General features: G+C 43.3%; 1 protein-coding gene across 6 annotated transcripts; it reads left to right on the top strand.

The window, feature by feature from the left end:
- The first annotated feature begins 299 nt into the window (after window positions 1-299).
- On the top strand, window positions 300-21,723 carry otud3 (OTU deubiquitinase 3). 6 transcript variants are annotated; one of them, XM_055659173.1, is made up of 9 exons: window positions 300-437; window positions 939-1,314; window positions 5,048-5,196; window positions 9,031-9,143; window positions 11,371-11,493; window positions 13,301-13,447; window positions 16,804-16,900; window positions 18,051-18,259; window positions 20,531-21,723. In XM_055659173.1, exons 2-9 carry the CDS (start codon window positions 1,112-1,114, stop codon window positions 20,705-20,707), a joined length of 1,218 nt encoding a protein of 405 aa, XP_055515148.1. In that variant the 5' UTR covers window positions 300-437; window positions 939-1,111; the 3' UTR covers window positions 20,708-21,723. The 6 variants fall into 6 exon arrangements, with proteins under 6 accessions (XP_055515148.1, XP_055515149.1, XP_055515146.1 ...); XM_055659174.1 differs by lacking the exon at window positions 300-437 and adding an exon at window positions 444-584 and having other exon boundaries at window positions 18,081-18,259; XM_055659171.1 differs by lacking the exon at window positions 300-437 and adding an exon at window positions 444-584.
- The last annotated feature ends 668 nt before the right edge of the window (window positions 21,724-22,391 follow it).

The following is a 22,391-nucleotide window of genomic DNA, read 5'->3' as shown; positions in this document are numbered from 1 at the left end:
CTAGTTGTTAGGATTATAATTCGGACAGATTTGGACTGGAGCGGGTTGAGGAAGGAGGGATAATGGGTTATGTTTGGGACAGGCTGGGTTTGGGGTAGGTTGAGCAGACATTGTGTGTATTATGTTTGGGAGAGGCTGGGTTTGGGGTAGGTTGTCTGGTTGTGCAGAGATTGTTAGGATTATGATTAGGACAGATTTGGTCTGGAGCAGGTTGAGGAGGGAGGGATAATGGTTTATGTTTGGGACAGGCTGGGTTTGGGGTAGGTTGAGCAGAGATTGTGTGTATTATGATTGGGACGGGTTGAGCAGAGAGCGTTGATTACGCTTGGGACGGGCTGGGATTGGATTTGGAGCAGGTTAAAATTGTGCTCCGATGGAGGGAGCAGGTTGACCCTGGTTTTGCCCGGGACAGAGCGGCAAAGGGGCGGACACACAAGGTGGGAGTTCAGGCCTGGGAGCTGTGCGTCTCGCTGCCCGCCCGCCCGCCTGTCTGTCCATGGAGGGAGGTAGAGAGGGCGGGATGGATCCGCTGCCAGATCCGTGCTCTGCCGCATCCTAGACGGGAGCCGGCCGACTCCAGGCCGGTGGGTGAGGGTCATGTTCGGGCCGCAATCCTCCGGCGCGGATTAAACCTTCCCTCTCCCTTCCCCCTCATAGAAGCGGCGGCGGCGGCCGGGCAGTGGCCGAGCGCCGGCCACCTCCCACCGGGCACCGCCAGCACGCAAGCCCGAGGTCTGGGACCTGCCCCTAGGCCTCACTCGCCTTTATTTTTAAATTGCAAAGAATAAAATCAGCAGCAACTCTTGTTGCGTCAAAGGGATGATCACAATTGGGAGGGGGGAAGGGTTTGCTGAGCCTGCCCGGCTTCTCTCCACAACATGGCATGTGTTGTACTCACTCACCTGCTCTCAGTAAATAACTCATCTTCTCTCTTTCAGGTCTTGAATTCCCTCCATTTGGCGGTGGAAAGAGCGAGGGTCGTGACTCCAGGCGCCTGTTTTCACCCCCCTCCGCCCTCTACCCCCTGCTCAGGTTGGGTGGGTTGCCATGGTGACCCTCGGCCCTCGGCCTCTCTAATCCCTGGCTCTAATTCAAGGTGGACCTGAGAACCATGTCCAAGAAGCAGGTGGTGAAGACCAGGACGAACAAGAAGCTGGAGTTGGAGCGGAAGAGGGACGAGAAGGCAGCGAGGCGAGCCCTGGCCAAGGAGAGGAAGAACAGGAGCCAGGGTGGGTCAGAGGATGAAGAGTTTGTCAGCTTTGCCAACCAGCTGTTAGCCATGGGGCTCAAACTCCGAGAGGTGCCTGGAGATGGGTAAGGATGGTGCATTACTTTCAGTTTCACCCACTAGAGCCCAAGCACTATCTAACTTTAGTAGTGCCAGGGAATGGAGGAATATGGATCATGAGCAAGCAGATGAGATTAGTTCCTCCTTGTGTTTTGCTCAAGATTCCAGTATCTGGAGTTCTGGAGATATTTTTAAACTTGGCGTCATGTTCGGCACAGACATTGCGGGCCGAAGGGCCTGTTACTGTGCTGTTATATTCTATGCTATTCTTTTGACCTGTAAACTTGTGGCTGTTGATGATACTTCATGTCTTTGATTCCTTGTATATTGCATGTAAATTTAACTTTACTCCACATTGGGAGAGGGCAAAATTCCAAACCCTTTGGTCAGTTGCAAAGTATTTCTGATGTTCTGAAAGAGCTGATATCTGTGTTACTCACTGATTTGTTTGAACTTTCATATAACAACCCCTTTTCAAGTTGGAAAGAGAAGATTTACGAGGATGTTACCAGGACTCGAGGGCCTGACTTAGAGGGTGAGGTTGAGCAGGCTAGGACTTTATTCCTTGGAGCGCAGGAGGATGAGCGGTGATCATATAGAGGTGTACAAAATCACAAGAGGACTAGATCGAGTAAATGCACAGTCATTTGTCCAGAGTAGGGTAATCGATAACCAGAGCACAGGGGTTTAAGGTGAGGGAGGAAGGATTTAATAGAAACCTGATGGGTAACTTTTTTTTTACACAAAGGGTGTTGGGTATATGGAATGAGCTGCCACAGGAGGTAGTTGAGGCAGGTACTATCATAATATTTAAGAGACATTTGGACAGGTACATGGATATGATGGGTTTAGAGGATTATGGGCAGGTGGGACTAGTGTAAATGGGGGCATGTTGGTTGGCTTGGCCAAATTGGGCCGAAGGGCCTGTTTTCACGCTGTATGACTCTATGAACTGCATTGCACAAGGTAACTGGGTGAATCGTGGTTTGCTGTGACAGTTAGCTATGCCATAATAGTTTGAGTTTAAACTCCCCAGACTATGAACATTTTGTGAGCCCAACATTAGTAAAACAAAAACTGCCCTATTGCAAACTCGAAGTTAGTGAATATACCTTAGCATCGTGCAATAATGGTATACGAAAAGTAGTCGAGGCTCTACACTTTCAATGTTGGGCAAAAATAAAACAAAACTACTGGAAGCGTTCAGTAAGTCTGGGAACAGTATTTCCAGCATTTTATTTCAAATTCAAATTTCCAGAAATTGTAGTATTTTTATGGTCCGTGTTATTTCTGCCATTTTGTAAGTTTAGGGCCTTGAGGCCAAGATCGTGTTTTATCTTGGTTTCAGTTAAAATGCCTGGAGTGAAAATGCTGTGATAACTCTCTAATATGAAATGCACAGTCGTTCAAATACCTTATACAGTTACTTCAGACATTAAAAACTAATGTATCTTGACTTTTGATATTTCTATAATTTGTTGGCAATTAAAATAAAAAATGATAGCATTTTTTAAGTTAGAATGTTAACTGCAAAATTAGCAATGAAAGTAATTTGATGTATTAACCTGGTTTGCAGTGAGTGTTTGTTTGATGGCACTGGGCCTGTACTCGCTGAAGTTTAGAAGAATGAGGGGGGGGACCACATTGAAACTTACAGAATAGTGTAGGCTTGGATAGAGTGGATGTGGAGAGGATGTCATAGCCTCAGAATTAAAGGATGTTCCTTTAGGAAGGAGATGAGGAGGAATTTCTTTGGTTAGAGGGTGGTGAATCTGGATTTTGTTTGTCACAGAAGTCTGTGGAAGCCAAGTCAATGTTTATTTTTACAGCAGAGATAGTTAGATTCTTGATTAGTACGTGTTCTAGGGGTTATGGGGCGAAGGCAGGAGGATGGGGTTAGGAGGAGAGATAGATTAGCCATGATTGAATGGCGGGGCAGACTTGATGGGCTGAATGGCCTAATTCTACCTCTATCATATGATCTTGAATATTGCTATTTGTAGTAGATGAAAGTGTGTTTTAAGCTTAATATCATTGTCTGTAGATGTTGATGTCTGTAGATGTATATAGGAGCTGATCTAATCTTGTAAGGTACTATGAAGTAAAAAGACACTGGCAATTCATTTAAAATTGGTTAGGGTTCAAGTTGGAGCCAGCCAGTTGCAATGCTCTGCATATATAATGATGTGAAGTTCCCAGATATAAAGATGAGGCCACCAGCACTCTGTGTAGGTCATGCAAAACGGAATCTGCCATCACTCCCTGCATAAGTTGTACAGAATGGTATTTAAAATTGTAGATTATTTCCTAAATTACAGCATGATCGTGATCAGCTGGGCAAATGAGCTGAAGAATGCTAATGCACTTTAATGCAGATAAATGTGAGATGTGTTTTGGGAAGTCAAACCAGGGGCAGGACCTTCACAGTGAATGCTGGGTTGTTTGGGGATGTTGTGGAGCCGAGAGATCTAGGAGTACTGGTGCACAGTTCTCTGAAGATGGCGTCACGGGTAAATAGGGTGGTAAAGAAGGCTTTTGGTACATGGGCCATCATCAGTCAGGGTATTGAGCAAAGATCCTATAGCGGTATTGAGTATGGGGAGAAGGAATGGGTGATGTTTCTTGACCCAAAATGTCACCCATTCCTTCTCTCCAGAAATGCTGCCTGTCCTGCTGAGTTACTCCTGCATGTTGTGTCTATCTTTGGTTTAAACTAGCACCTGCAGTTCCTTCCTACACATATTGAGTATTAAAAAAAAACATTATGGGACATGGATGTTCCAATTGTACATCCGGGATGTTGCCGAACCAGCAGGTCGAGGAACAGCTTCTTTTTGGTGTATTGCGTACCTCAGTGACTGGTCACCACCCCCCCCCCCGGACACTTATTATTATTTATTCAAATCGTTTGCTATGTCGCTCTTCCAGGGAGATGCTAAATGCATTTCGTTGTCTCTGTACTGTACACTGACAATGACAATTAAAATTGAATCTGAATCTGAATCGGATGTAGTGAGGCCACATTTGGTGTATTGTCTTCAGTATTGGTCACCCTCCTGACCAAAATGTCACCTATCCATGTTTTTAAGACATGCTGCCTGACTCGCTGAGTTACTTCAGCACAGTGTGTCAATTTTTGAGAGAAACAAAAACTGATGTATTTCAGGAAGCTACACAGTTTGTGTTTGTTTTTTGACGGAAGGAAATGTAGACACGAGGAACTGTCCCACAGAGGTACTGCCTGACCCGCTGAGGTATTCCAGCACTTGGTGTTCTAATCAAATTGTGTAGATTGGTGGGCTTGATGGTCATCAACTGTAGGAAGAATATATATATATTAAATAGCTGTAGAAGTGTGGCAGTGAATAGCACTGTGTGACAGTAGAGTGTTGTATTCTACCTACAGTTGCATTGTACATTTAAGAACAAAACCTTGATTTATTTGCAATTAGTTGCAATTACTCGATTTCTGGAAACAACTGTGAGTGTCCTGTGGAGGAGAAATGCTGAAATCACTGATTTATATTTTCTTTAATTTAGTGACACGAGCTTAATAGACAATAGGTGCAGCAGTAGGCCATTCGGCCCTTCGAGCCAGTACCGCCATTCAATGTGATCACGGCTGATCATCCACAATCAGTACCCCGTTCCTGCCTTCTCCCCATATCCCCTGACTCCACTATCTTTAAGAGCTCTATCTAGCTCTCTCTTGAAAGCATCCAGATAACTAACATTGTCTGTTTTTTTTCTTTTTTGAAGGAATTGTTTGTTTCGTGCTCTTGGTGATCAGCTAGAAGGTAATTCTCGGAACCATCTTAAACACCGGAGAGAAACGGTAGACTTCATGATAAAACATCGGCAAGATTTTGAACCATTTGTAGAAGACGATGTCCCTTTTGATCGATATGGTGAGTTGTGGATATTGGTTTCTCCATTTTTAAATCCCTAAACCATAAAGACAAAAATGTGGTCTGCTGATGTTGTTTTTTTTTAAAAAAACAACAAAATAAAACGAATTTTCACCTCATTCTCTGATTATGACATTGGAGTACTTTTTCTTGTGTGATAGAATGTGACCATTTAAACAAGGATGGAGATCGGTTCTTGAACAGATGTAAATATGTGACATTGTGATGATCAAATTGCTCTGCTTCACATCAGTTAAACTCAGTTGTTCAGCCTAGGGGTGTTTAGAGGCCTGGTTTTCTTTCTCCAATGTCTTTTCCCATTCATAATCCTTGGCATATTCTCAATTCCCCTGGGATTCCCTCACCTGGAATACACATTCCATCACTCTCGGGGGCATTTTGTAGCTGCAGTTGGAAGAGTATTTTTGGTAAACATCAGTGTGGTTTACACTGTTAGAAATTGTTTTGATATCATCCTGATCCACCAACAATGGACCAGATGAGGAGATGAGGTAGGTTCTCGACCTGAAAGGTCACACATTCCTTCTCTCCAGAGATGCTGCCTCTCCCGCTGAGTTACTCCAGCAATTTGTGTCTACCTTTGATTTTAAACCAGCATCTGCAGTTCTTTCCTACACATGAGGAGATGAGGAATTGTATAGACACAAAATGCTGCAGTATCTCAGCAGGACAGGTAGCATCTCTGGAGAGAAGGAATGGGTGACGTTTCGGGTCGAGTCCCTTCTTCAGACTGAGACTGAATTGTATAATTACTTGCTTGCCTGAAATTAGCAATGGCTATTGTCTCTGATTCTGAGGGATTGTGCATTCAAACCATCCGACAAAGATTCGCAAATAAATTCTGGGTTGATATTTTAGTGTTGCACTGGAGAGGTGTGATCAGTGAGACGCTAAACTAGGGCCCTTTCTCCTTTCTTGGGAGAGTTGGGCACTTCAATATGTATACATTAACTGATTACTGCATTAAAGAAAAAAAAAACATCATTGCAAATTGGCTGTTACAGTTGCAAATATTAGTTTAGTTTAGAGATACAGCACGGAACAGGCCCTTTGGCCCATCAAGTCCGCACTGACCAGTGACTCCCGCACATTAGCACTATCCTACACGTACTAGCGACACTTATATTTATAGAAAGCCAATTAACCTACACCCCTGTACGTCTTTGGAGTGTGGGAGGAAACCGAAGATCTGTGAGAAAACCCACGCGGTCACGGGGAGAACGTGCAAACTCCGTACGGACAGCATCCGTAGTCGGGATCGAGCCGCTGTGCTACCGTGCTGCCCTTTCTCAGTACACTTAAAAAATTAAGAGAGAGGCTGGAATATTGTACAGAACACAAAAATGCTGGAGTAACTCAGCAGGTCCGGCAACATTAGGCGAGGACATGGATAGGTGATGTTTTGGGTCCTTTGCCAATCAAAGCACTGTACTATCCTAAGATTTGATGTATTACGTAGATGCAAGTTTTTTAACTGTTTCGGCCACATGCAGTCTGCAAATACTGAACCGGATCTCGGAATCTGGGATGGGGGTGAGGTGGGGGGGGGGGGAGACATATCTTTTGGATAGAACTAATTAAAGAAACCCTTGTAACACTCTTAAACCTTTGTGGTAATTATTTGTACACATTTATTGAGCCCAAGGTTACAGTTTAACATTTCTGGAACATGAGTCCAGTTAATCAGTATTTTGTCTGACTGAAATTAATGGTATTCAATGTTGCTATTGAACAAAGGGAAAGCAAATACAGGCAATGTGTACACCACAGTAGTGCATACAATGGATATTTGCTCTCTGGATATGACCAGTGCTTACAAAGTCACCTTATTGTGTATTACTGATTTGGTTTGAAAGCGTGGCGTTGCCAATCCTCTGGAAGTGCTCCTGTAATGGTGTTTGTGAAAGAATCCCTGGATTTTAACCCAGTTGTAATGAGGGGAACATGTAATTTGGCCTTGGCAGGCTGGCATGCAATTAGAATGGAAACTTAGAGATAATTGGTGTTCAATGATTGTACAGAAGAGAGGCTCTGGGTTATTTTTCACCTTTTTGTGGCCATCCAGGGTTCTGTGTGATGACATTATGTGGCACAGTATCGCAGCAATAGAGTTGCTGCCTTAGTGTCAGAGACCCAGGTTCTATCCTGACTAAGGGTGCTGTCTGTACAAAATGGCCACGTGGGTTTTCTCCAGGTGCTCTGCCTTCCTCTTACTTTCAAAAAGACGTGCAGATTTGTAGGTTGATTGGCTTCTGTAAGTTGTCCTTGGTGAGTAGGATAGAACTAGAGTATGGGTGACCGTGGTCGGTGTAGCCTCTGTACCCAAAGTAAACTAAACGCAAACTAGGGCAGATAATTCCAAGGTAAATGAAGGCTGTCTTCCTATTGTCCAAAAGAGTATACCGCTGCATGATTCTGAACTCAATTATGCTTTGTGAAAATTCCAGCCATTTCTGACAGCATTTCACCTTGTGGAGTTACTGATTGTGGCTCTGGTCATGTCTGTAGATTGCAATGGGTATAGTGGACAAATACTTGAACTCCAACCTCTGTGCACCTCATAATATTTCGCCCATGGTGCCCAGCGGCCTGGATGCATGTGGCAGGTTTACGCCCACGAACACTTCAAGGTAATTTGGTCAAACAAAGAAAAACAATTGCAAAGATTTGGAGATGGTGGGGAAATGCAAGTCAGAATTTGAGTATTGGGAATATCAGCAGTATAGAGAGGAAGCAGGCCTTTTGACCCAACTCACACATACCAACGAAGATGTCCCATCTAAGCTAGTATCCTTTTGCCCATGTTTGGCCCATTTCCCTCTAAACCTTCCTTATCCATGTACGACAGATGGCGCAATGGGCTAAGTGTTCGGCTGGCGACCGGAAGGTAGCCGGTTCGAATCCCGCTTGGAGTGCATACTGTCGTTGTGTCCTTGGGGCAAGACACTTCACCCACCTTTGCCTGTGTGTAAATGTAATGTAATTATGTGAAGCACTTTGGGGTCAATGCAAGTTGACTAAAAATGTGCTATATAAATAAGATTATTATTATTATACCTGACCAAGTGTCTTTGAAATGCTGTTATGGTATCTGCCTCAGCTACTCTTCTGGAAGCTCGTTCTATATATCTACCACCCGAGTGGAAAAAGTTGCCCCTCAAGTTTCTATTAAATCTCTTCCCTCTCAATGTAACCATGTCTTCTAGTTACACACAATTGTGTATACCTATATAAGATCACCCCTCAGCCTCCTGCACACCTAGGAATAAAGTCCTAGCCTGCCCAACCTCTCCCTACAGCTCAGCCCATAGAGTCCTGGCAACATCCTCGTTCTAAACACCATTCAGTTTAGTTTTGGAGATACAGCACGGAAATGAGACCTTCGGCCCACTGAGTCCGTGCTGTTCAGCAATAACCCCGTACACGAGTTCTATCCTACATAATTTTCAGAAGCCAATTAACCTACAAATCTTTAGCATGTGGGACGAAACTGTAGCACCGGGAGAAAATCCATCCAGTCGCAGGGAGAACGTGCAAACTCCATGCAGACAGCACCCGTGGTCAGGATCGAACCTGGGTCTCTGGCAATGTAAGGCAGCAACTCTGTCACTGTCGCCCTAATTTTGAGAGAAACAATACACAGCAATGATTGAGGTGAATGCTGATGTGATCTAGATAGATTTCTGGCAAACTGTAAATAGTGAATCCAAAATTTCATCTGGCAATATTTCCTATAATTATTCATCAACATGGATGGAATTATTGTTTGGTGTATATATTGTGTACAACATTGTTTTTGTATCTAATTTTCAGTTACAAATTTGGAAAAGCCAGGCACGTTTGTTGGCAATGACGTGATAGTAGCCTTTGCAAGGAACAATCAAGTGAATATAGTGATCCACCAGCTTAACGCCCCACTTTGGCAGGTAAATCTAATCTGCTCTTTATATTAAGGGGTGCCAAGACGATGCATACACACCAAGTGTGTAGATAGACAGTGCTGCATTTAAAAAATAAAAAAAAAGTTAACACAAGGAGATTACAATTCCTTAGACTTGGTGAATTTAAGTACAAATTTTACTTTACTGGAGACTCTTCCAAGAAGGTTCACTAGGATTATCGTGGTATGGAAGGTTTGTCCAATGAAGGAAACCTACAACTTGGAATTCACTCATTGGAGTTTAGAAGAACGAGAAACTTATTGAAAGATGGGGAATTCTAATGGGGAAAGGCAGTTAATGCTGCGGCTGTTTCCTCCTGAGACAATCGAGAACCAGTCCTCCGCCACCTCTCCCGTGGCTAGAGAAGGGTGGCACGGCGGCGCAGCAGTAGTTGTTGCCTTACATTGCCAGAGACCCATGGGTGCTATCTCTACGGAGTTTGCACGTTCTCCCTGTGACTACATGGGCTTTCTTCGGTTTCCTCCCACACTCTAAAGACGTGCAGGTTTGTAGGTGAATTGGCTTGGTATAAATGTAAAATTGGCCCTAGTGTGTGTCGGATAGTGTTAATGTGCGGGGGTCCCTGGTCGGTGTGGACTCGGTGGGCTGAAGGTCCTGTTTCTGTGCTGTATCTCTAAACTAAACTAGAGAAGACTCCAAGATTTCTGTCCAAGCTCCTGAAATCTCCCCCCTTGCCTCTCTCAGTAACCTAGGATAAATCCCATCAGGTCCGGGGATTTATCTACCTTAATGCTCGTCAAGAGCCCCAGCATCTCCTCCTCTTAAATCTCAAACTGCCCTTGCATATTAGTATTCTCATGATTTTATTGAATGGTAGAGGAGGCTTGAGGGGTTGAATGGCTAACTCTTGTTTCTTCCACATGATCTTGCATACAAAACAGGAAGAGAAGAAGGCCACTTGCCCACTTGAGCGTGGCTCACTATTTAATAATATTGCGGCTGAGGTAATTGTGACCTCCACTCTGTATTCCAATCCTAACCTTTCCTTCCCCCATTCCCCAACCCAGTTGCCTTTTTGCTTATGAAGAATTTGTCTACCTCTGCTGTTAAAAATTCAAAATGATCAAGTCTACCTAAGCTTTCCTCAAGTCGATCTAACCTTTCCTGCCCAATCCAGGTATTACCAGACTGGGCTTCATCTCGTACATCAACATCCTTCCTCAAATAAAGAGGCCATTATTGTATTTGGTATTCCAGATCACCTCTCACCTCTGCGATATATAGTACAACAGAAGCACAACCTCTTTAGTATTCAATTCCCTTAGCAAATTGGCCTACAGCTACCAGCAAGCAGTACCTTTACAATACAAACACTGATTTATAACAAATGGGAGGTATTGGGGAAGAACGAGTTGTTCTAATGATGGTGCATTTTATAGCAGAATTTTATCCTATTGTATTTGAATGAAAAGTTGTGACATGCTCTGCAATTCTTAAGCTTGCATCTATTTCAATTTGGGCGCCTTTGCCATGACTTGAAGGATACTGGTGCTGAAGCACTGGGTTGTTTTATATCCATTATTTAGTGTTGTAAATATCCAGGTTTGGGATGCCTTGGTTCTAAACAATATGGACTCTGGTGGTGTCCATTATGTAAATGCCCAAAGTTCTTCAAGTATAATAAAACTTGCATCTTGTCATCCTTTGCATGTAAAAGCCTTATCATGGAGTCTGATTGTAACTCATTTCCAGTTAATAATTGATTGATGGAAAGATACAGCATGGAAACGGGCCCTTCTGCCCACCGAGTCCACACTGACCATTGATTACCCATTCATAGCCATCGATGTTATCCCACTTTCACACCCACTCTCTCTACACACAAATGATTTACAGAAGCCAATTAACAGACAAAGCTGCACGTGTTTGGGATGTGGGAGGAAACCGGAACGCCTGGAGAAAACTCATGCGGCCACAGACAACACCAGAGGTCTGGATCCAACCCCGGCCTCTGGCATTGTGAGGCAGCAGCACTACCAGCTGCTGCCCTAATGCTGAATTACATTTTCTTCATATGTCATACCTAATGGAATGTTCAGGGTTTATTTTTATTAGTGTATATACAGCCCAATGAGAACCATGCCTCCATAAAATATATGACTTTCTGATTGTCAGTTAGATAACCAAGTAGGGTGAACATGCACAATGCAAGTAGATGGCTTAACGTTAATCATTTATTTTGTCACTGTAGGTTTTTGGAACCAGGAAGAGTAATGCTGCTGAGCTGCATATTGCCTACAGATATGGGGAACACTATGACAGTGTGCGGAAGGTCAATGATAATTCAGAAGCTCCTGCAAATCTGAAGACTGAGGTTGGTGAATGGAATTTAGAAACGTAGAAAATAGGTGCAGGAGTAGAGGCCATTCGGCCCTTCGAGCCTACACCGCCATTCGATATGATCATGGCTGATCGTCGAACTCAGTATCCCATCCCTGCCTTCTCTCCATACCCCCTGATCCCTTTAGCCACAAGGGCCACATCTAACTCCCTCTTAAATATAGCCAATGAACTGTGGCCTCAACTACCTTCTGTGGCAGAGAATTCCACAGCTTCACCACTCTCTGTGTGAAAAATGATTTTCTCATCGCGGTCCTAAAAGACTTCCCCCTTATCCTTATTTGACTGTAGTCTTGGCCCTTGCTTATGTGGAGGCACAGTGGCTTTTAGAGGTGAACGGGTAATGTTGACATCTGATGATTAAAGATTTCGGAGCCTGCATCCAAGCTCTTGAGGAGGAAAATTCAGGGGGGGGGGAAAGCAACCAATGTAGCTAAATTCTAAAGGGCCTGTCCCATTGATGCGATTCTTTTCAGCGACTTGTCATAGTTGCAGCAGGTGGCCGAAAATTTTCAACATGTTGAAAATCCAGCGGCGACCAGAAAAAGGTACGACTCTTTGGGCGACTACTCACGGCCATACAGGCGCCACCCCGCCACATGTCGCCAGTCGCTGAGAAAATCGCGTAAGTAGAACAGGCCCATAAGAAAATTAGAAAAAAAGGTTGGGTGGATGTTTTTGAGTTTGCTTGAAAACAACATTGCAAACTCTTATTGGCGTGAAGGTCTGATTCCTTTCGCTGAACACCTCCGCTCGGTGCGAGGCTGGGCGATCGTTTCGCCGAACACCTCCGCTCGGTCCGCAAGAACCTACCTGACCTCCCGGTGGCTCGGCACTTCAACTCCCCCTCCCATTCCCTGTCCAACCTCTCTGTCCTGGCTCTCCTCCATGGCCAGAGTGAGCAACACCAGAAATTGGAGGAACAGCACCTCATATTCCGCTTGGGGAGCCTGCATCCGGCTGGGCATGAACATTGGATTCTCCCAATTTTGTTAGCCCTGGCTGTCTCCTCCCCTTCCTCAGCCCTCGGGCTGTCTCCTCCCATCTCTCCGCCTCCTCTTCCTTTTTCCTTTCTTCACCCTGCCACCCCCCATCAGTCTGAAGAAGGGTTTCGGCCCGAAATGTTGCCTATTTCCTTCGCTCCATAGATGCTGCTGCACCCGCTGAGTTTCTCCAGCATTTTTGTGTACCTCTGAGTCCTTTCAATGCTGGTTGCTCAAGATGTGGAATGAATTTTAAACCGCAACTCAGAAACAAAGATTTGCATGAACTTTTTTCGATAATAACCACTCATGCCTGTTGAATGTGATATTTCTTTTGTTTTTGTTCTACTGAGAATAGTATCAGAGATGGACAATACTGAAAGATAACTTAAGTGCAGTACAGCTGGTGGAGCTGCTGCCTCCCATCGCCAGAGACCCAGGTTTGATCCTGACTGGTGCTGTCTACATGGAGTTTGCATGTTCTCCCTGTGGCTGTGTGGGCTTCGACTGGGTACTCTGGTCTCCTCCCACATCCCAAAGATGTGTACGTTTGGCCTCCGTAAGATGCCCCTTATTGTGCAGGGAGTGGATGAGAAAGTGGGGTAACTGGTGCGAATGTCGGCACGGACTCGGTGGGTCGAAGGGCCTGTTTCCGTGCCTTACCGTTAAACAAAACTTCCCCGTTGCTCAGTTTCTGTGTGCAGCGTCTGGTATTGAATGCAACAATCTTTATTGGTGAGATGGTCTCCGCAGCGGCAGATCCACAAATATTCATGTTTCAACGTGTGACTTGCACAGATGCTCATTAAAGATGATTCAAAGAAGAAAGATCGGAATAAGATGTGTCATTATCAAGTGGATGATATACGGGATTTTGAAAGTGAAATGGCAGAAATAGATATGGATGATGCAGTTCAAAAAGTGCGCAATGCGACAGGGTGCTTGGTGAGTGTATAAATGAATGATACTTTATTGTCACATGTCCCTAGTAGGTACAGTGAAATGCTTTGTTGTACATACAACCTAGGCAGTTCTCTAGTGTCGCCGTGTTTTGGTACCAACAAAGTTATAAACAGTCCTATCGACTGCCTGCTAAGGCACGTGACAACAGTCCCCCACTGTCCCGCTGGTTCCACCTTCCTTCTTCCCCCTCAGTGGCCATCCCCACCTAACTCTCGGCACCCACCTTGCTCTTGGGTTTGGCCTCTCTTGGAGTTTGTATTTTATGGTTTGGGAATTGTGTTTTTCTCAGTTCAATGTTGTGCAACTCCACAGTAATCAGGGCCAACGTGATCCTGGGTGTGAGTCTGTCGAACTGGCCTGGACTTTGCTGTAGGTGTGTCCATTTTCTTCATATACATGGAATGTGATCTTTGGTTCTCGGGAGGCAACACTGAGAGGCAACAACTGATTCAGCAATTCTACATTTTCAAGTCGGGACAGTCTGTGGTTTGGGAGGGAGTTTCCATTCGGTAGTCTTCCTCTGGCCCTTGTCATTTCTGGATTTAGGAAGAGTTGTCAGAGAAGCCTTGAGTTGCTGCTGTACATTTAATATTTAGTAGAGTCTTTGGACGCCATCAATCCTGCACTTGAATTGCAGCCTGCAATCCTGTAAAGCTTTGGGGAAATACTATATCAGGCTGTGGGACAAGTCCTCACATTAATGAAGAGGATACATTACGTTTTATGGGTGTCTTAGTTTCGAGATACATCATGGAAACAGACTCTTTGGCCCACCGAGTTCACACCAACCAGCTACCACCCGTACACTAGTTCGGTCCTGCACATACGTGGGACAGTTTTTACGGGAACCAATAAGCCTACAAGCCTGTGCATTGTTTGGAATGTGGGAGGAAAGCAGATCACCTGGAGCAAACCCACTTGGTCACAGGGCAAATGTACAAACTCCATACAGACAGCACTTGTAGTCGGGGTCAAACCCGGATCACTGGCACCGAGGCAGCAACTCTACCACCTCGCCACCGTGCTGTCCTTTGTCTTGTTGAAAGATGGTGCCTTCTGTGGCCACCTGGCATGTTAGGCCATCTTGGAGTTGACCCTGTTGCTAGCCTATTGACATCTTGTACCCTGACTGAGTCAAGGTTGCAGATTTCCTTGCCTTGTTTGATATTCCTCTGTATAATGGTTTTGTGGTTACCATGGTGGTTTTTAAAATGTCTCTGGATGTTTGTACACAAACACAGGAAGGCAGAAAGGAAGGGAACTTGAGCTGGAAAGGATGCAGAGGAGATCTGAGGGTGTTGCTGTACCTTGAAGGTCTGAGCTGTATGGAAAGGTTGAGCAGCTTAGGCCTTTATTCCTTAGTGGTTGTAGAAACATAGAAAACATAGGTGTAGGAGTAGGCCCTTTGAGCCAGCTGATCATCTAAAATCAGTACCCTCTTTCCTGCTTTTTCCCCCATACCCCTTGACTCCTTTAGCCCTAAGAGCTAAATCTAACTCTCTCTTGAAAACATCCAGTGAATTGGCCTCCACTGCCTTATGTGGCAGAGAATTCCACAGATTTACAACTTTGGGTGAAGAAGTTTTTCCTCATCTCAGTCCTAAATGGCCTACCCCTTATTCTTAAACTGTGACCCCTGGTTCTGGACTTCCCCCAGCATTTTTCCTGCATCTAACTTGTCCAATCTTTTAAGAATGTTATATGTTTCTATAAGATCCCCTCTCATCCTTCTAAATTCCAGTGAATACAAGCCCAGTCGACCCATTCTTGCATCATATTTCCCTCCCATCATCCTGGGAATTAACCTGATGAACCTATGCAGCACTCCCTCAATAGCAATAATGTCCTTCCTCCAATTCTGAGACCAAAATTGCGCACAACACTCCGGGTGCGGTCTCTCCAGGGCCCTGTACCGACCGCTGCAGTAGGACCTCCTTGCCCCTAAACTCAAATCCTCTCGCAATGAAGACCAACATGCCATTAGCTTTCTTCACTGCCTGCTCTAACTGCTTGCTTACTTTCAGTAGGCTGAGAGGTGATCTTATAGAGGTATTTAAAATTATGAGGGGAATAGATTTAGGATGAGTGCGCAGTCTTTTTCCCAGCGTAGGGGAATCGAGAACGAGAGGGCAGGGCTTTGAGGTGATGGGAAAACTTTGATAGGAATTCTAGGGAGAACGTGCCACCACCTTTCATTAGAATTCTTCAGTAGACTCCATGCATGAAGATGCATCTTTAATATAAATGTGACAAATATTTCAATTTTACGCAGAAGGTGGGGATATAGAGTGACCTGGAGGAAATATTGGGGCAGATTCAGAAGAATATTTAAAAGGCATTTGGGCAGCTACATGGATAGGAAAGGTGTAGAGAGAAGGTAGATAAAAATGCTGGAGAAACTCAGCGGGTGCAGCAGCACCTATGGAGCGAAGGAAATGGGCAACGTTTCGGGCCGAAACCCTAGGGTTTCGGCCCGAAACGTTGCCCATTTCCTTCGCTCCATAGGTGTTGCTGCACCCGCTGAGTTTCTCCAGCATTTTTATCTACCTTCGATTTTCCAGCATCTGCAGTTACCTTCTTAAACAAGGTGTAGAGAGATATGGGACTAGCTCAGATGAGGTGTCTTGGTTGGCACAGATTTATTGGGCCGAAGGGCCAGTTTTCATGCTGTATGACTCTATATCTGGTCCAGTTATATAATACGGACACTGCTGTGATAACCCTTGAAGTTAAGGATCCATATAACAATATGACAATTACAGCACGGAAACAGGCCATCTCGGCCCTATAAGTCCGTGCCGAACACTTACTCTCACCTAGTCCCATCTACCCGCACTCAGACCATAACTCTCCATTCCCTTCCCATCCATATACCTATCCAATTTATTTTTAAATGATAAAATCGAACCTGCCTCCACCACTTCCACTGGAAGCTCATTCCACACAGCTACCACTCTCTGAGTAAAGAAGTTCCCCCTCATGTTACCCCTAAACTTCTGTCCCTTCATTCTGAAGTCATGTCCTCTTGTTTGAATCTTCCCTACTCTCAATGGGAAAAGCTTGTCCACGTCAACTCTGTCTATCCCTCTCATTATTTTAAAGACCTCTAATCAAGTCCCCCCCTTAACCTTCTGCGCTTCAGAGAATAAAGACCTAACTTATTCAACCTTTCTCTGTAACTTAGTTGCTGAAACCCAGGCAACATTCTAGTAAATCTAGTAAGATCCAAAACTCTTTCAGAGCATATGCCAAGAAGAATTACCATTAATCTGTGAGCTGGGTAGATAATGTGGGGAAAGAAGTCTCTCTGTTTAATTATTGTTCTTGTTTTCCTTCAGGACACTGATGTAATTGTTCAGAATCTAGAGTTTGAAAACTATAACATTGAGACTGCAATAGTTGCTACCTTGCAGATAGGTGACCTGAAGAATAGCAGTAAGTTCCTTGCATAAATATTTTAATACATTATCTGTACAATGTGTACACTTCAAGAACTTTTGATCTGATTTTAATTTTTCTGGCTGATTTATTTTCATTGCTTCTCAGTGTAAAATCCCTCCTTTTGGTGCTCTTGTTTCAGTTAAGCTGCCTCCAATTAGCTGTTGCCGGAGGATCACAAAGACTATCTTTCATTAGAATTCTTTAGCAACCTCCATGCATGAAGACGCATCCTTCTAAAATCTAACTTGGACCATTGTTTCAGTTGCTTTAATTTCCAGATCAATAGTATTATCTAAAGCGGTCCTGAAAGATCAACTTGAGTGTCAGAATATAAAAAACATTATAATCCACGAACCTATCTCCAAAGATGTATTATTAGTAAATCATCCCATTCTTTTTTTTATCTTGGCATTTGTGGGTTTTTTTCCTCTTTCTCTCTTACTTCCTATCTTTTAAAAAAAAAAAACTAGAAGCAGAACCAATCCATAATTGATAATATTAATAATGTACGACTGATATACATGAAATGTTTAGAAACATAGAAAATAGGTGCAGGAGTAGGCCATTCGGCCTTTCGAGCCTGCACCGCCATTCAATGTGATCATGGCTGTAATTATAATATTCAATTCAATTCAATTCAACTTTAATGTCATCGCACAAATACAAGTATGAGTACAACGAAATGCAGTTTTGCGTCAGTCCGTAGTAGTTGTACATAAAGAAATTGAAAAAAAAAAAAAAATAAAAAGAGAGAAGATACAGAATAATCAAGAAATACAGAATAATTAAACAATGGGGACGGAGGGACCAGAGAAATCTATCGGCGGGACTCCGAGTTCAGCAGTGTAATTGTGTTATTGTAGAAGCTGTTCCTCATCCTACTAGTACATGACCTACGACTAGTATGTGTTTGCTTCTAATAAAAATATATATTTTTAAATAATATAAAAACGTATGATAACAATGGGTCTGGGAATGCAATGTGTCTTGAAAATCTCATGAATAATATACCCAGTAAAGTAAGTTTTTAAGCTTAGTTGGAAAAAAAGTAATCTGACGTTAGGATGCTTCTATCCACTAATTGTGCTTTGAGGTTTAGTCTTGCCTTCTCTGCTGCAGAATCACTGTTTTGTTTGTACTTCAGTTTCTGCGCAATTCTGTCTCCTTGGATTAGATAGTATTGAGGACTCCAACAAAAACAGCTCCAATTGCAGCCCTCCGCACATGTCTTCTCTTTGGATAGAGAACGGAAGTGGAAACAGGATATTCGGAAACCAGGGTTTAAACCCTGAAGAAATTGAAAATAATAGGACCTTCAGCCAAAAGGAAGAGAATAAGAGGAACAAAAACAAGGTGTGTAAATGACCTTTTTGCCCAATGTGACTGGAGATTGATTCTTGCTATTGAGGGAGTGCAGCGCGGGTTTACAAGGTTAATTCCCGGGATGGCGGGACTGTCATATGATGAGAGAATGGAGCAGCTGGGCTTGTACACTCTGGAGTTTAGGAGGATGAGAGGGAATCTCATTGAAACATGTAAGATTGTTAAGGGTTTGGACACGCTAGAGGTAGGAAACGTTCCCGGTGTTGGGGGGGGTGGAGTCCAGAACCAGGGGCCACAGATTAAGAATAAGGAGTAAGCCATTTAGAACGGAGATGAGGAAGCACTTTTTCTCATAGAGATTGGCGAGTCTGTGGAATTCTCTGCCTCAGAGGGCGGTGGAGGCAGGTTCTCTGGATGCTTTCAAGAGAGAGCCAGATTGGGCTCCTAAAAATAGCGGAGTCAGGGGATATGTGGAGAAGGCAGGAACGGGGGTACTGATTGGGGATGATCAGCCATGATCACATTGAATGGCGGTGCTGGCTCGAAGAGCCAAATGGCCTACTCCTGCACCTATTGTCTATTGATTATATAGGGATTGGTCTGTACAGTAAGATGTGAAAACCTTACACCAGATATTATAATGCTCATGATACTAAGTGTTCTGAAATAGCCAAATTATTACAATGGAGAGTAGATACCCCATCACCATGCAGGCAGCATCACATTGATCTGCTGCGTTACTCCAGCACTTTGTGTCCTTTTTTTTTGTTATAAACTGGCATCTGCAGTTCCTTTTTAACCCCGTGGATAATTTTAAGCCAGCTTGTATGTTTAAATTAGTTACTTTTTTTGGTTGGAAAAGGTAGACTGGAAAAGGCCAACGTTGGGAAAACTATCGCCAGCTTCAATGGGTGGCTCAGCAAAACACTGAGGATTAAAACGCTGGAGGAACTCAGTGGATTAGGAAGCGTCTGTGGAGGGAATGGGCAGATGTAGTTTTGAGTTGTGATGATCCTTCAGACTGATAGGGGGGGAAGAAAGCTGGAAATGATAAGTGGGGAGGGACAAAGGATGGCACATAGAAACATAGAAATTAGGTGCAGGAGTAGAGGCCATTCGGCCCTTCGAGCCTGCACCACCATTTAATATGATCATGGCTGATCATCCAACTCAGTATCCCGTACCTGCCTTGATGGGTGGACACAGGTTATTATGTTGCAGTTTAGGTACTATATTTCCTAACATTACACCTGTGGTATCAGCTCAAAGGTATTGTCCATGATGTGCATTGGGATGCCCCCAATATCATGAAATTATCTTTATAAACACGAGAGATACAAAGAACTGCAGATGCTGGGTTAAAAAAAAAAAAAAAAAAAAAAAAAAAAGACAAAATGCTGGAGTAACTCAGCGAGTCGGGCACCATCTCTGGAGGTAGACAAAAATGCTGGAGAAACTCAGCGGGTGCAGCAGCATTTATGGAGCGAAGGAAATCGGCAAACATTTCGGGCCGAAACCCTTCCGGGTTTCGACCCGAAACGTTGCCTATTTCCTTCGAATCTACCTTCGATTTTCCAGCATCTGCAGTTCCTTCTTAAACGGGTATACTGTGGGGAGTACACAAAAAAGCTGGAGAAACTCAGCGGGTGCAGCAGCATCTATGGAGCGAAGGAAATAGGCAACGTTTCGGGCCGAATAATTTAATAATAAAATCGTTGCCTATTTCCTTCGCTCCATAGATGCTGCTGCACCAAAGTGCTGAGTTTCTCCAATTTTTTTGTGTACCTTCGATTCTCCAGCATCTGCAGAGAAGAAAAAAATACTGAAAAGTAGGTGTGTTGTTTCTGGGCTTGGAGATCCATTCCCCGCGACGCTGTTTCGAAACCATCTCTGGAGAACATGAATAGGTGATGTTTAGGGTGTCAGGGTCCTTCTTCAGACTGAAGAAGGAACCTGACCTGAAATGTCACCTATCCATGTTCTCCAGAGATGCTGCTGAGTTACTCCAGCACTTTATTTAAAAAAAAATGTAAAAAATGAATACAACCTTTATTTCAACTGTAGTCCCACTTGAAGTCAAATTTCGGAACGTCAGCTATTTACTGGATGAACTCCAAGTAATCAGAAAAATGCTTTTGTGTAATTAAAAGTGTAATTATATTTCATGTACCACATCTTCTTAAGGTTTATTACAGAGAATGTGTAGATTGTGAAATACATCCTAGTTATTCAAACTGGTGACTCGTATCATAGTGTTTGTTTTTCAGTCCTCATTCTCCATTTGAATTTGTAAAACTGCAGGTTACAAGTAAACAACGCAAAGAGCAAATAAGGATAGAAAAGAAGAAACGGCAGGAAGAGAGGCATCGACAAAAGATTCTGGACAGCAGGAGCAATAATTTAGAAGAGCTAACAACTGATGGGAACTTGCAGCCACCAGTTACTTTAGTCAAAACATTTGCTACTTTAAACATTTGACCCGAGGACCTTCCGCAACTAGAGATGACCTAAGATCGTAAAAGGGTTACAGAGAATTCTCGTACGTGGGGGAAGAACGAGGGAATTTTGGATATTTTTTTTCCCGATGCTGCTCTTTAGATTAACAATGTTGGACTGCACACTTTGAAGAATTTGATTTTTTTTCTTTGTAAACGAGTGTAAGCAAACTGGAAGACAATCTGTGAAAGGTGAAAACACAGTTGGTTATTTACACTATAAATGCAATAAAGACTTACGAATGGTAAGGTGAGAATTATATTAGGCAATTTGAAATGTTTGGGTTTTTTTAGAAAGCCCTTTAAGAACTGTGTAAGTAAGTGATCTGGAGGGTTGACCATCACATTTTAAGTATACCCTCCTTACATCTACAGTAATCAAGATCAAAGTTGAGCCCGTTTTACAGCATATTTTCTACCATTCTTCCCAAAGAGGCTATCGCTGAGTGGGTATGCACAGGAATATTTCAGAATGAAGCATTAGTCTAACACTCACTCATTTGCTGACATCATTTAGGAGGGTCTTGAATTGAATTGCAAAAGTAACTTTTTTTTTTTTTTAGTTAAGACTGCAATGGCAATGCTGTGAACCACCAAATACAAAGGATACTTTCCCACTGTTCCAAGGAGGCAAATAGGCTTGGCAGCTGTCTTAAACCCTATGTAATTCATGGAGGAACTGCAGCTTCAAACAGCACAAGAAATCCCCGCAACTTATTTATCAAAGCCTTTTTTATTTCAGCATTCCTGGAGATAATTTAAGTTGAAAGAAAACTTATCTTCTTGAAATTCTACCTCCCAGTTTTTTTTGTTTTTTTTTAAATGGTAGTAAAGTACAACCTGATCCTGAAAATCATTGGGAAATGCCAAATGTCTAAAACAGTAACTTCCATGGACAGCAGTGTTAAAGTGCTGGCTATTGTATGATAATGATTAGTTCTGCTCTATTTCTGTTCTGTGTATATACAATGATAATAAAGCAACACATTAAGAAGCTAAGTTTTTTTTTTTAATTCTATTTGTAGTCTGTGGTGGAGCTGATTCTATGTTGCATCTGGTGTCAGACATTGGCCATCTAATTGAATCCCAGAACCAGGCAAATCCACGATACTTAAGGGGACTTTTGCATATTAATCAGCAAGATTGGCTCTGCTGCCAAGAGACTGCTATCTGCCTGCTGATTACAGTCCAAATAGGTACCTGGACAAACGTGGGAACCTTTATAGTGGGTGGTTTAACTTGGCCATAGCTCAAGCCTACATACAGTTGGGAAAGGTCCAAGCTTTCTAGACTTGAGCAACATGTAAAGAAAGCACCAAATGCTTGAAAACACACACGGCATCTGAGAAGCAGAGTTCATGTTTCAGCCTGGGACACTTAGACAGAGCTGCTTGGAGCAAAAATGTGAAAGTTAACGTTTCAGGTCTGAGAGTACCGACAAAGGATTTTGGGGCTGAAGAGTTGACTTTTTATTCTTGCCACAGGTGCTGGGATGGGCACTGTAAAACACAGCCTTTACTGTGAATCAGAATTAATGTTCTACATATCTCACAAGCAGAGGGATGATAAATTGGATTTGTGGCAGAAATAAATGTAGGGATTTTTTAGTGTAACATCAGTAATGAGGAAACAATTGATTAAAGATTGGCCAGGTCGCTCTGAATATT

Source organism: Leucoraja erinacea, chromosome 30 (genome assembly GCF_028641065.1).
Source record: "Leucoraja erinacea ecotype New England chromosome 30, Leri_hhj_1, whole genome shotgun sequence".
Taxonomy (NCBI): domain Eukaryota; kingdom Metazoa; phylum Chordata; class Chondrichthyes; order Rajiformes; family Rajidae; genus Leucoraja; species Leucoraja erinaceus.
Note: the sequence above shows the minus strand (reverse complement) of the source record. Positions and strands in the feature narration are given on the sequence as shown.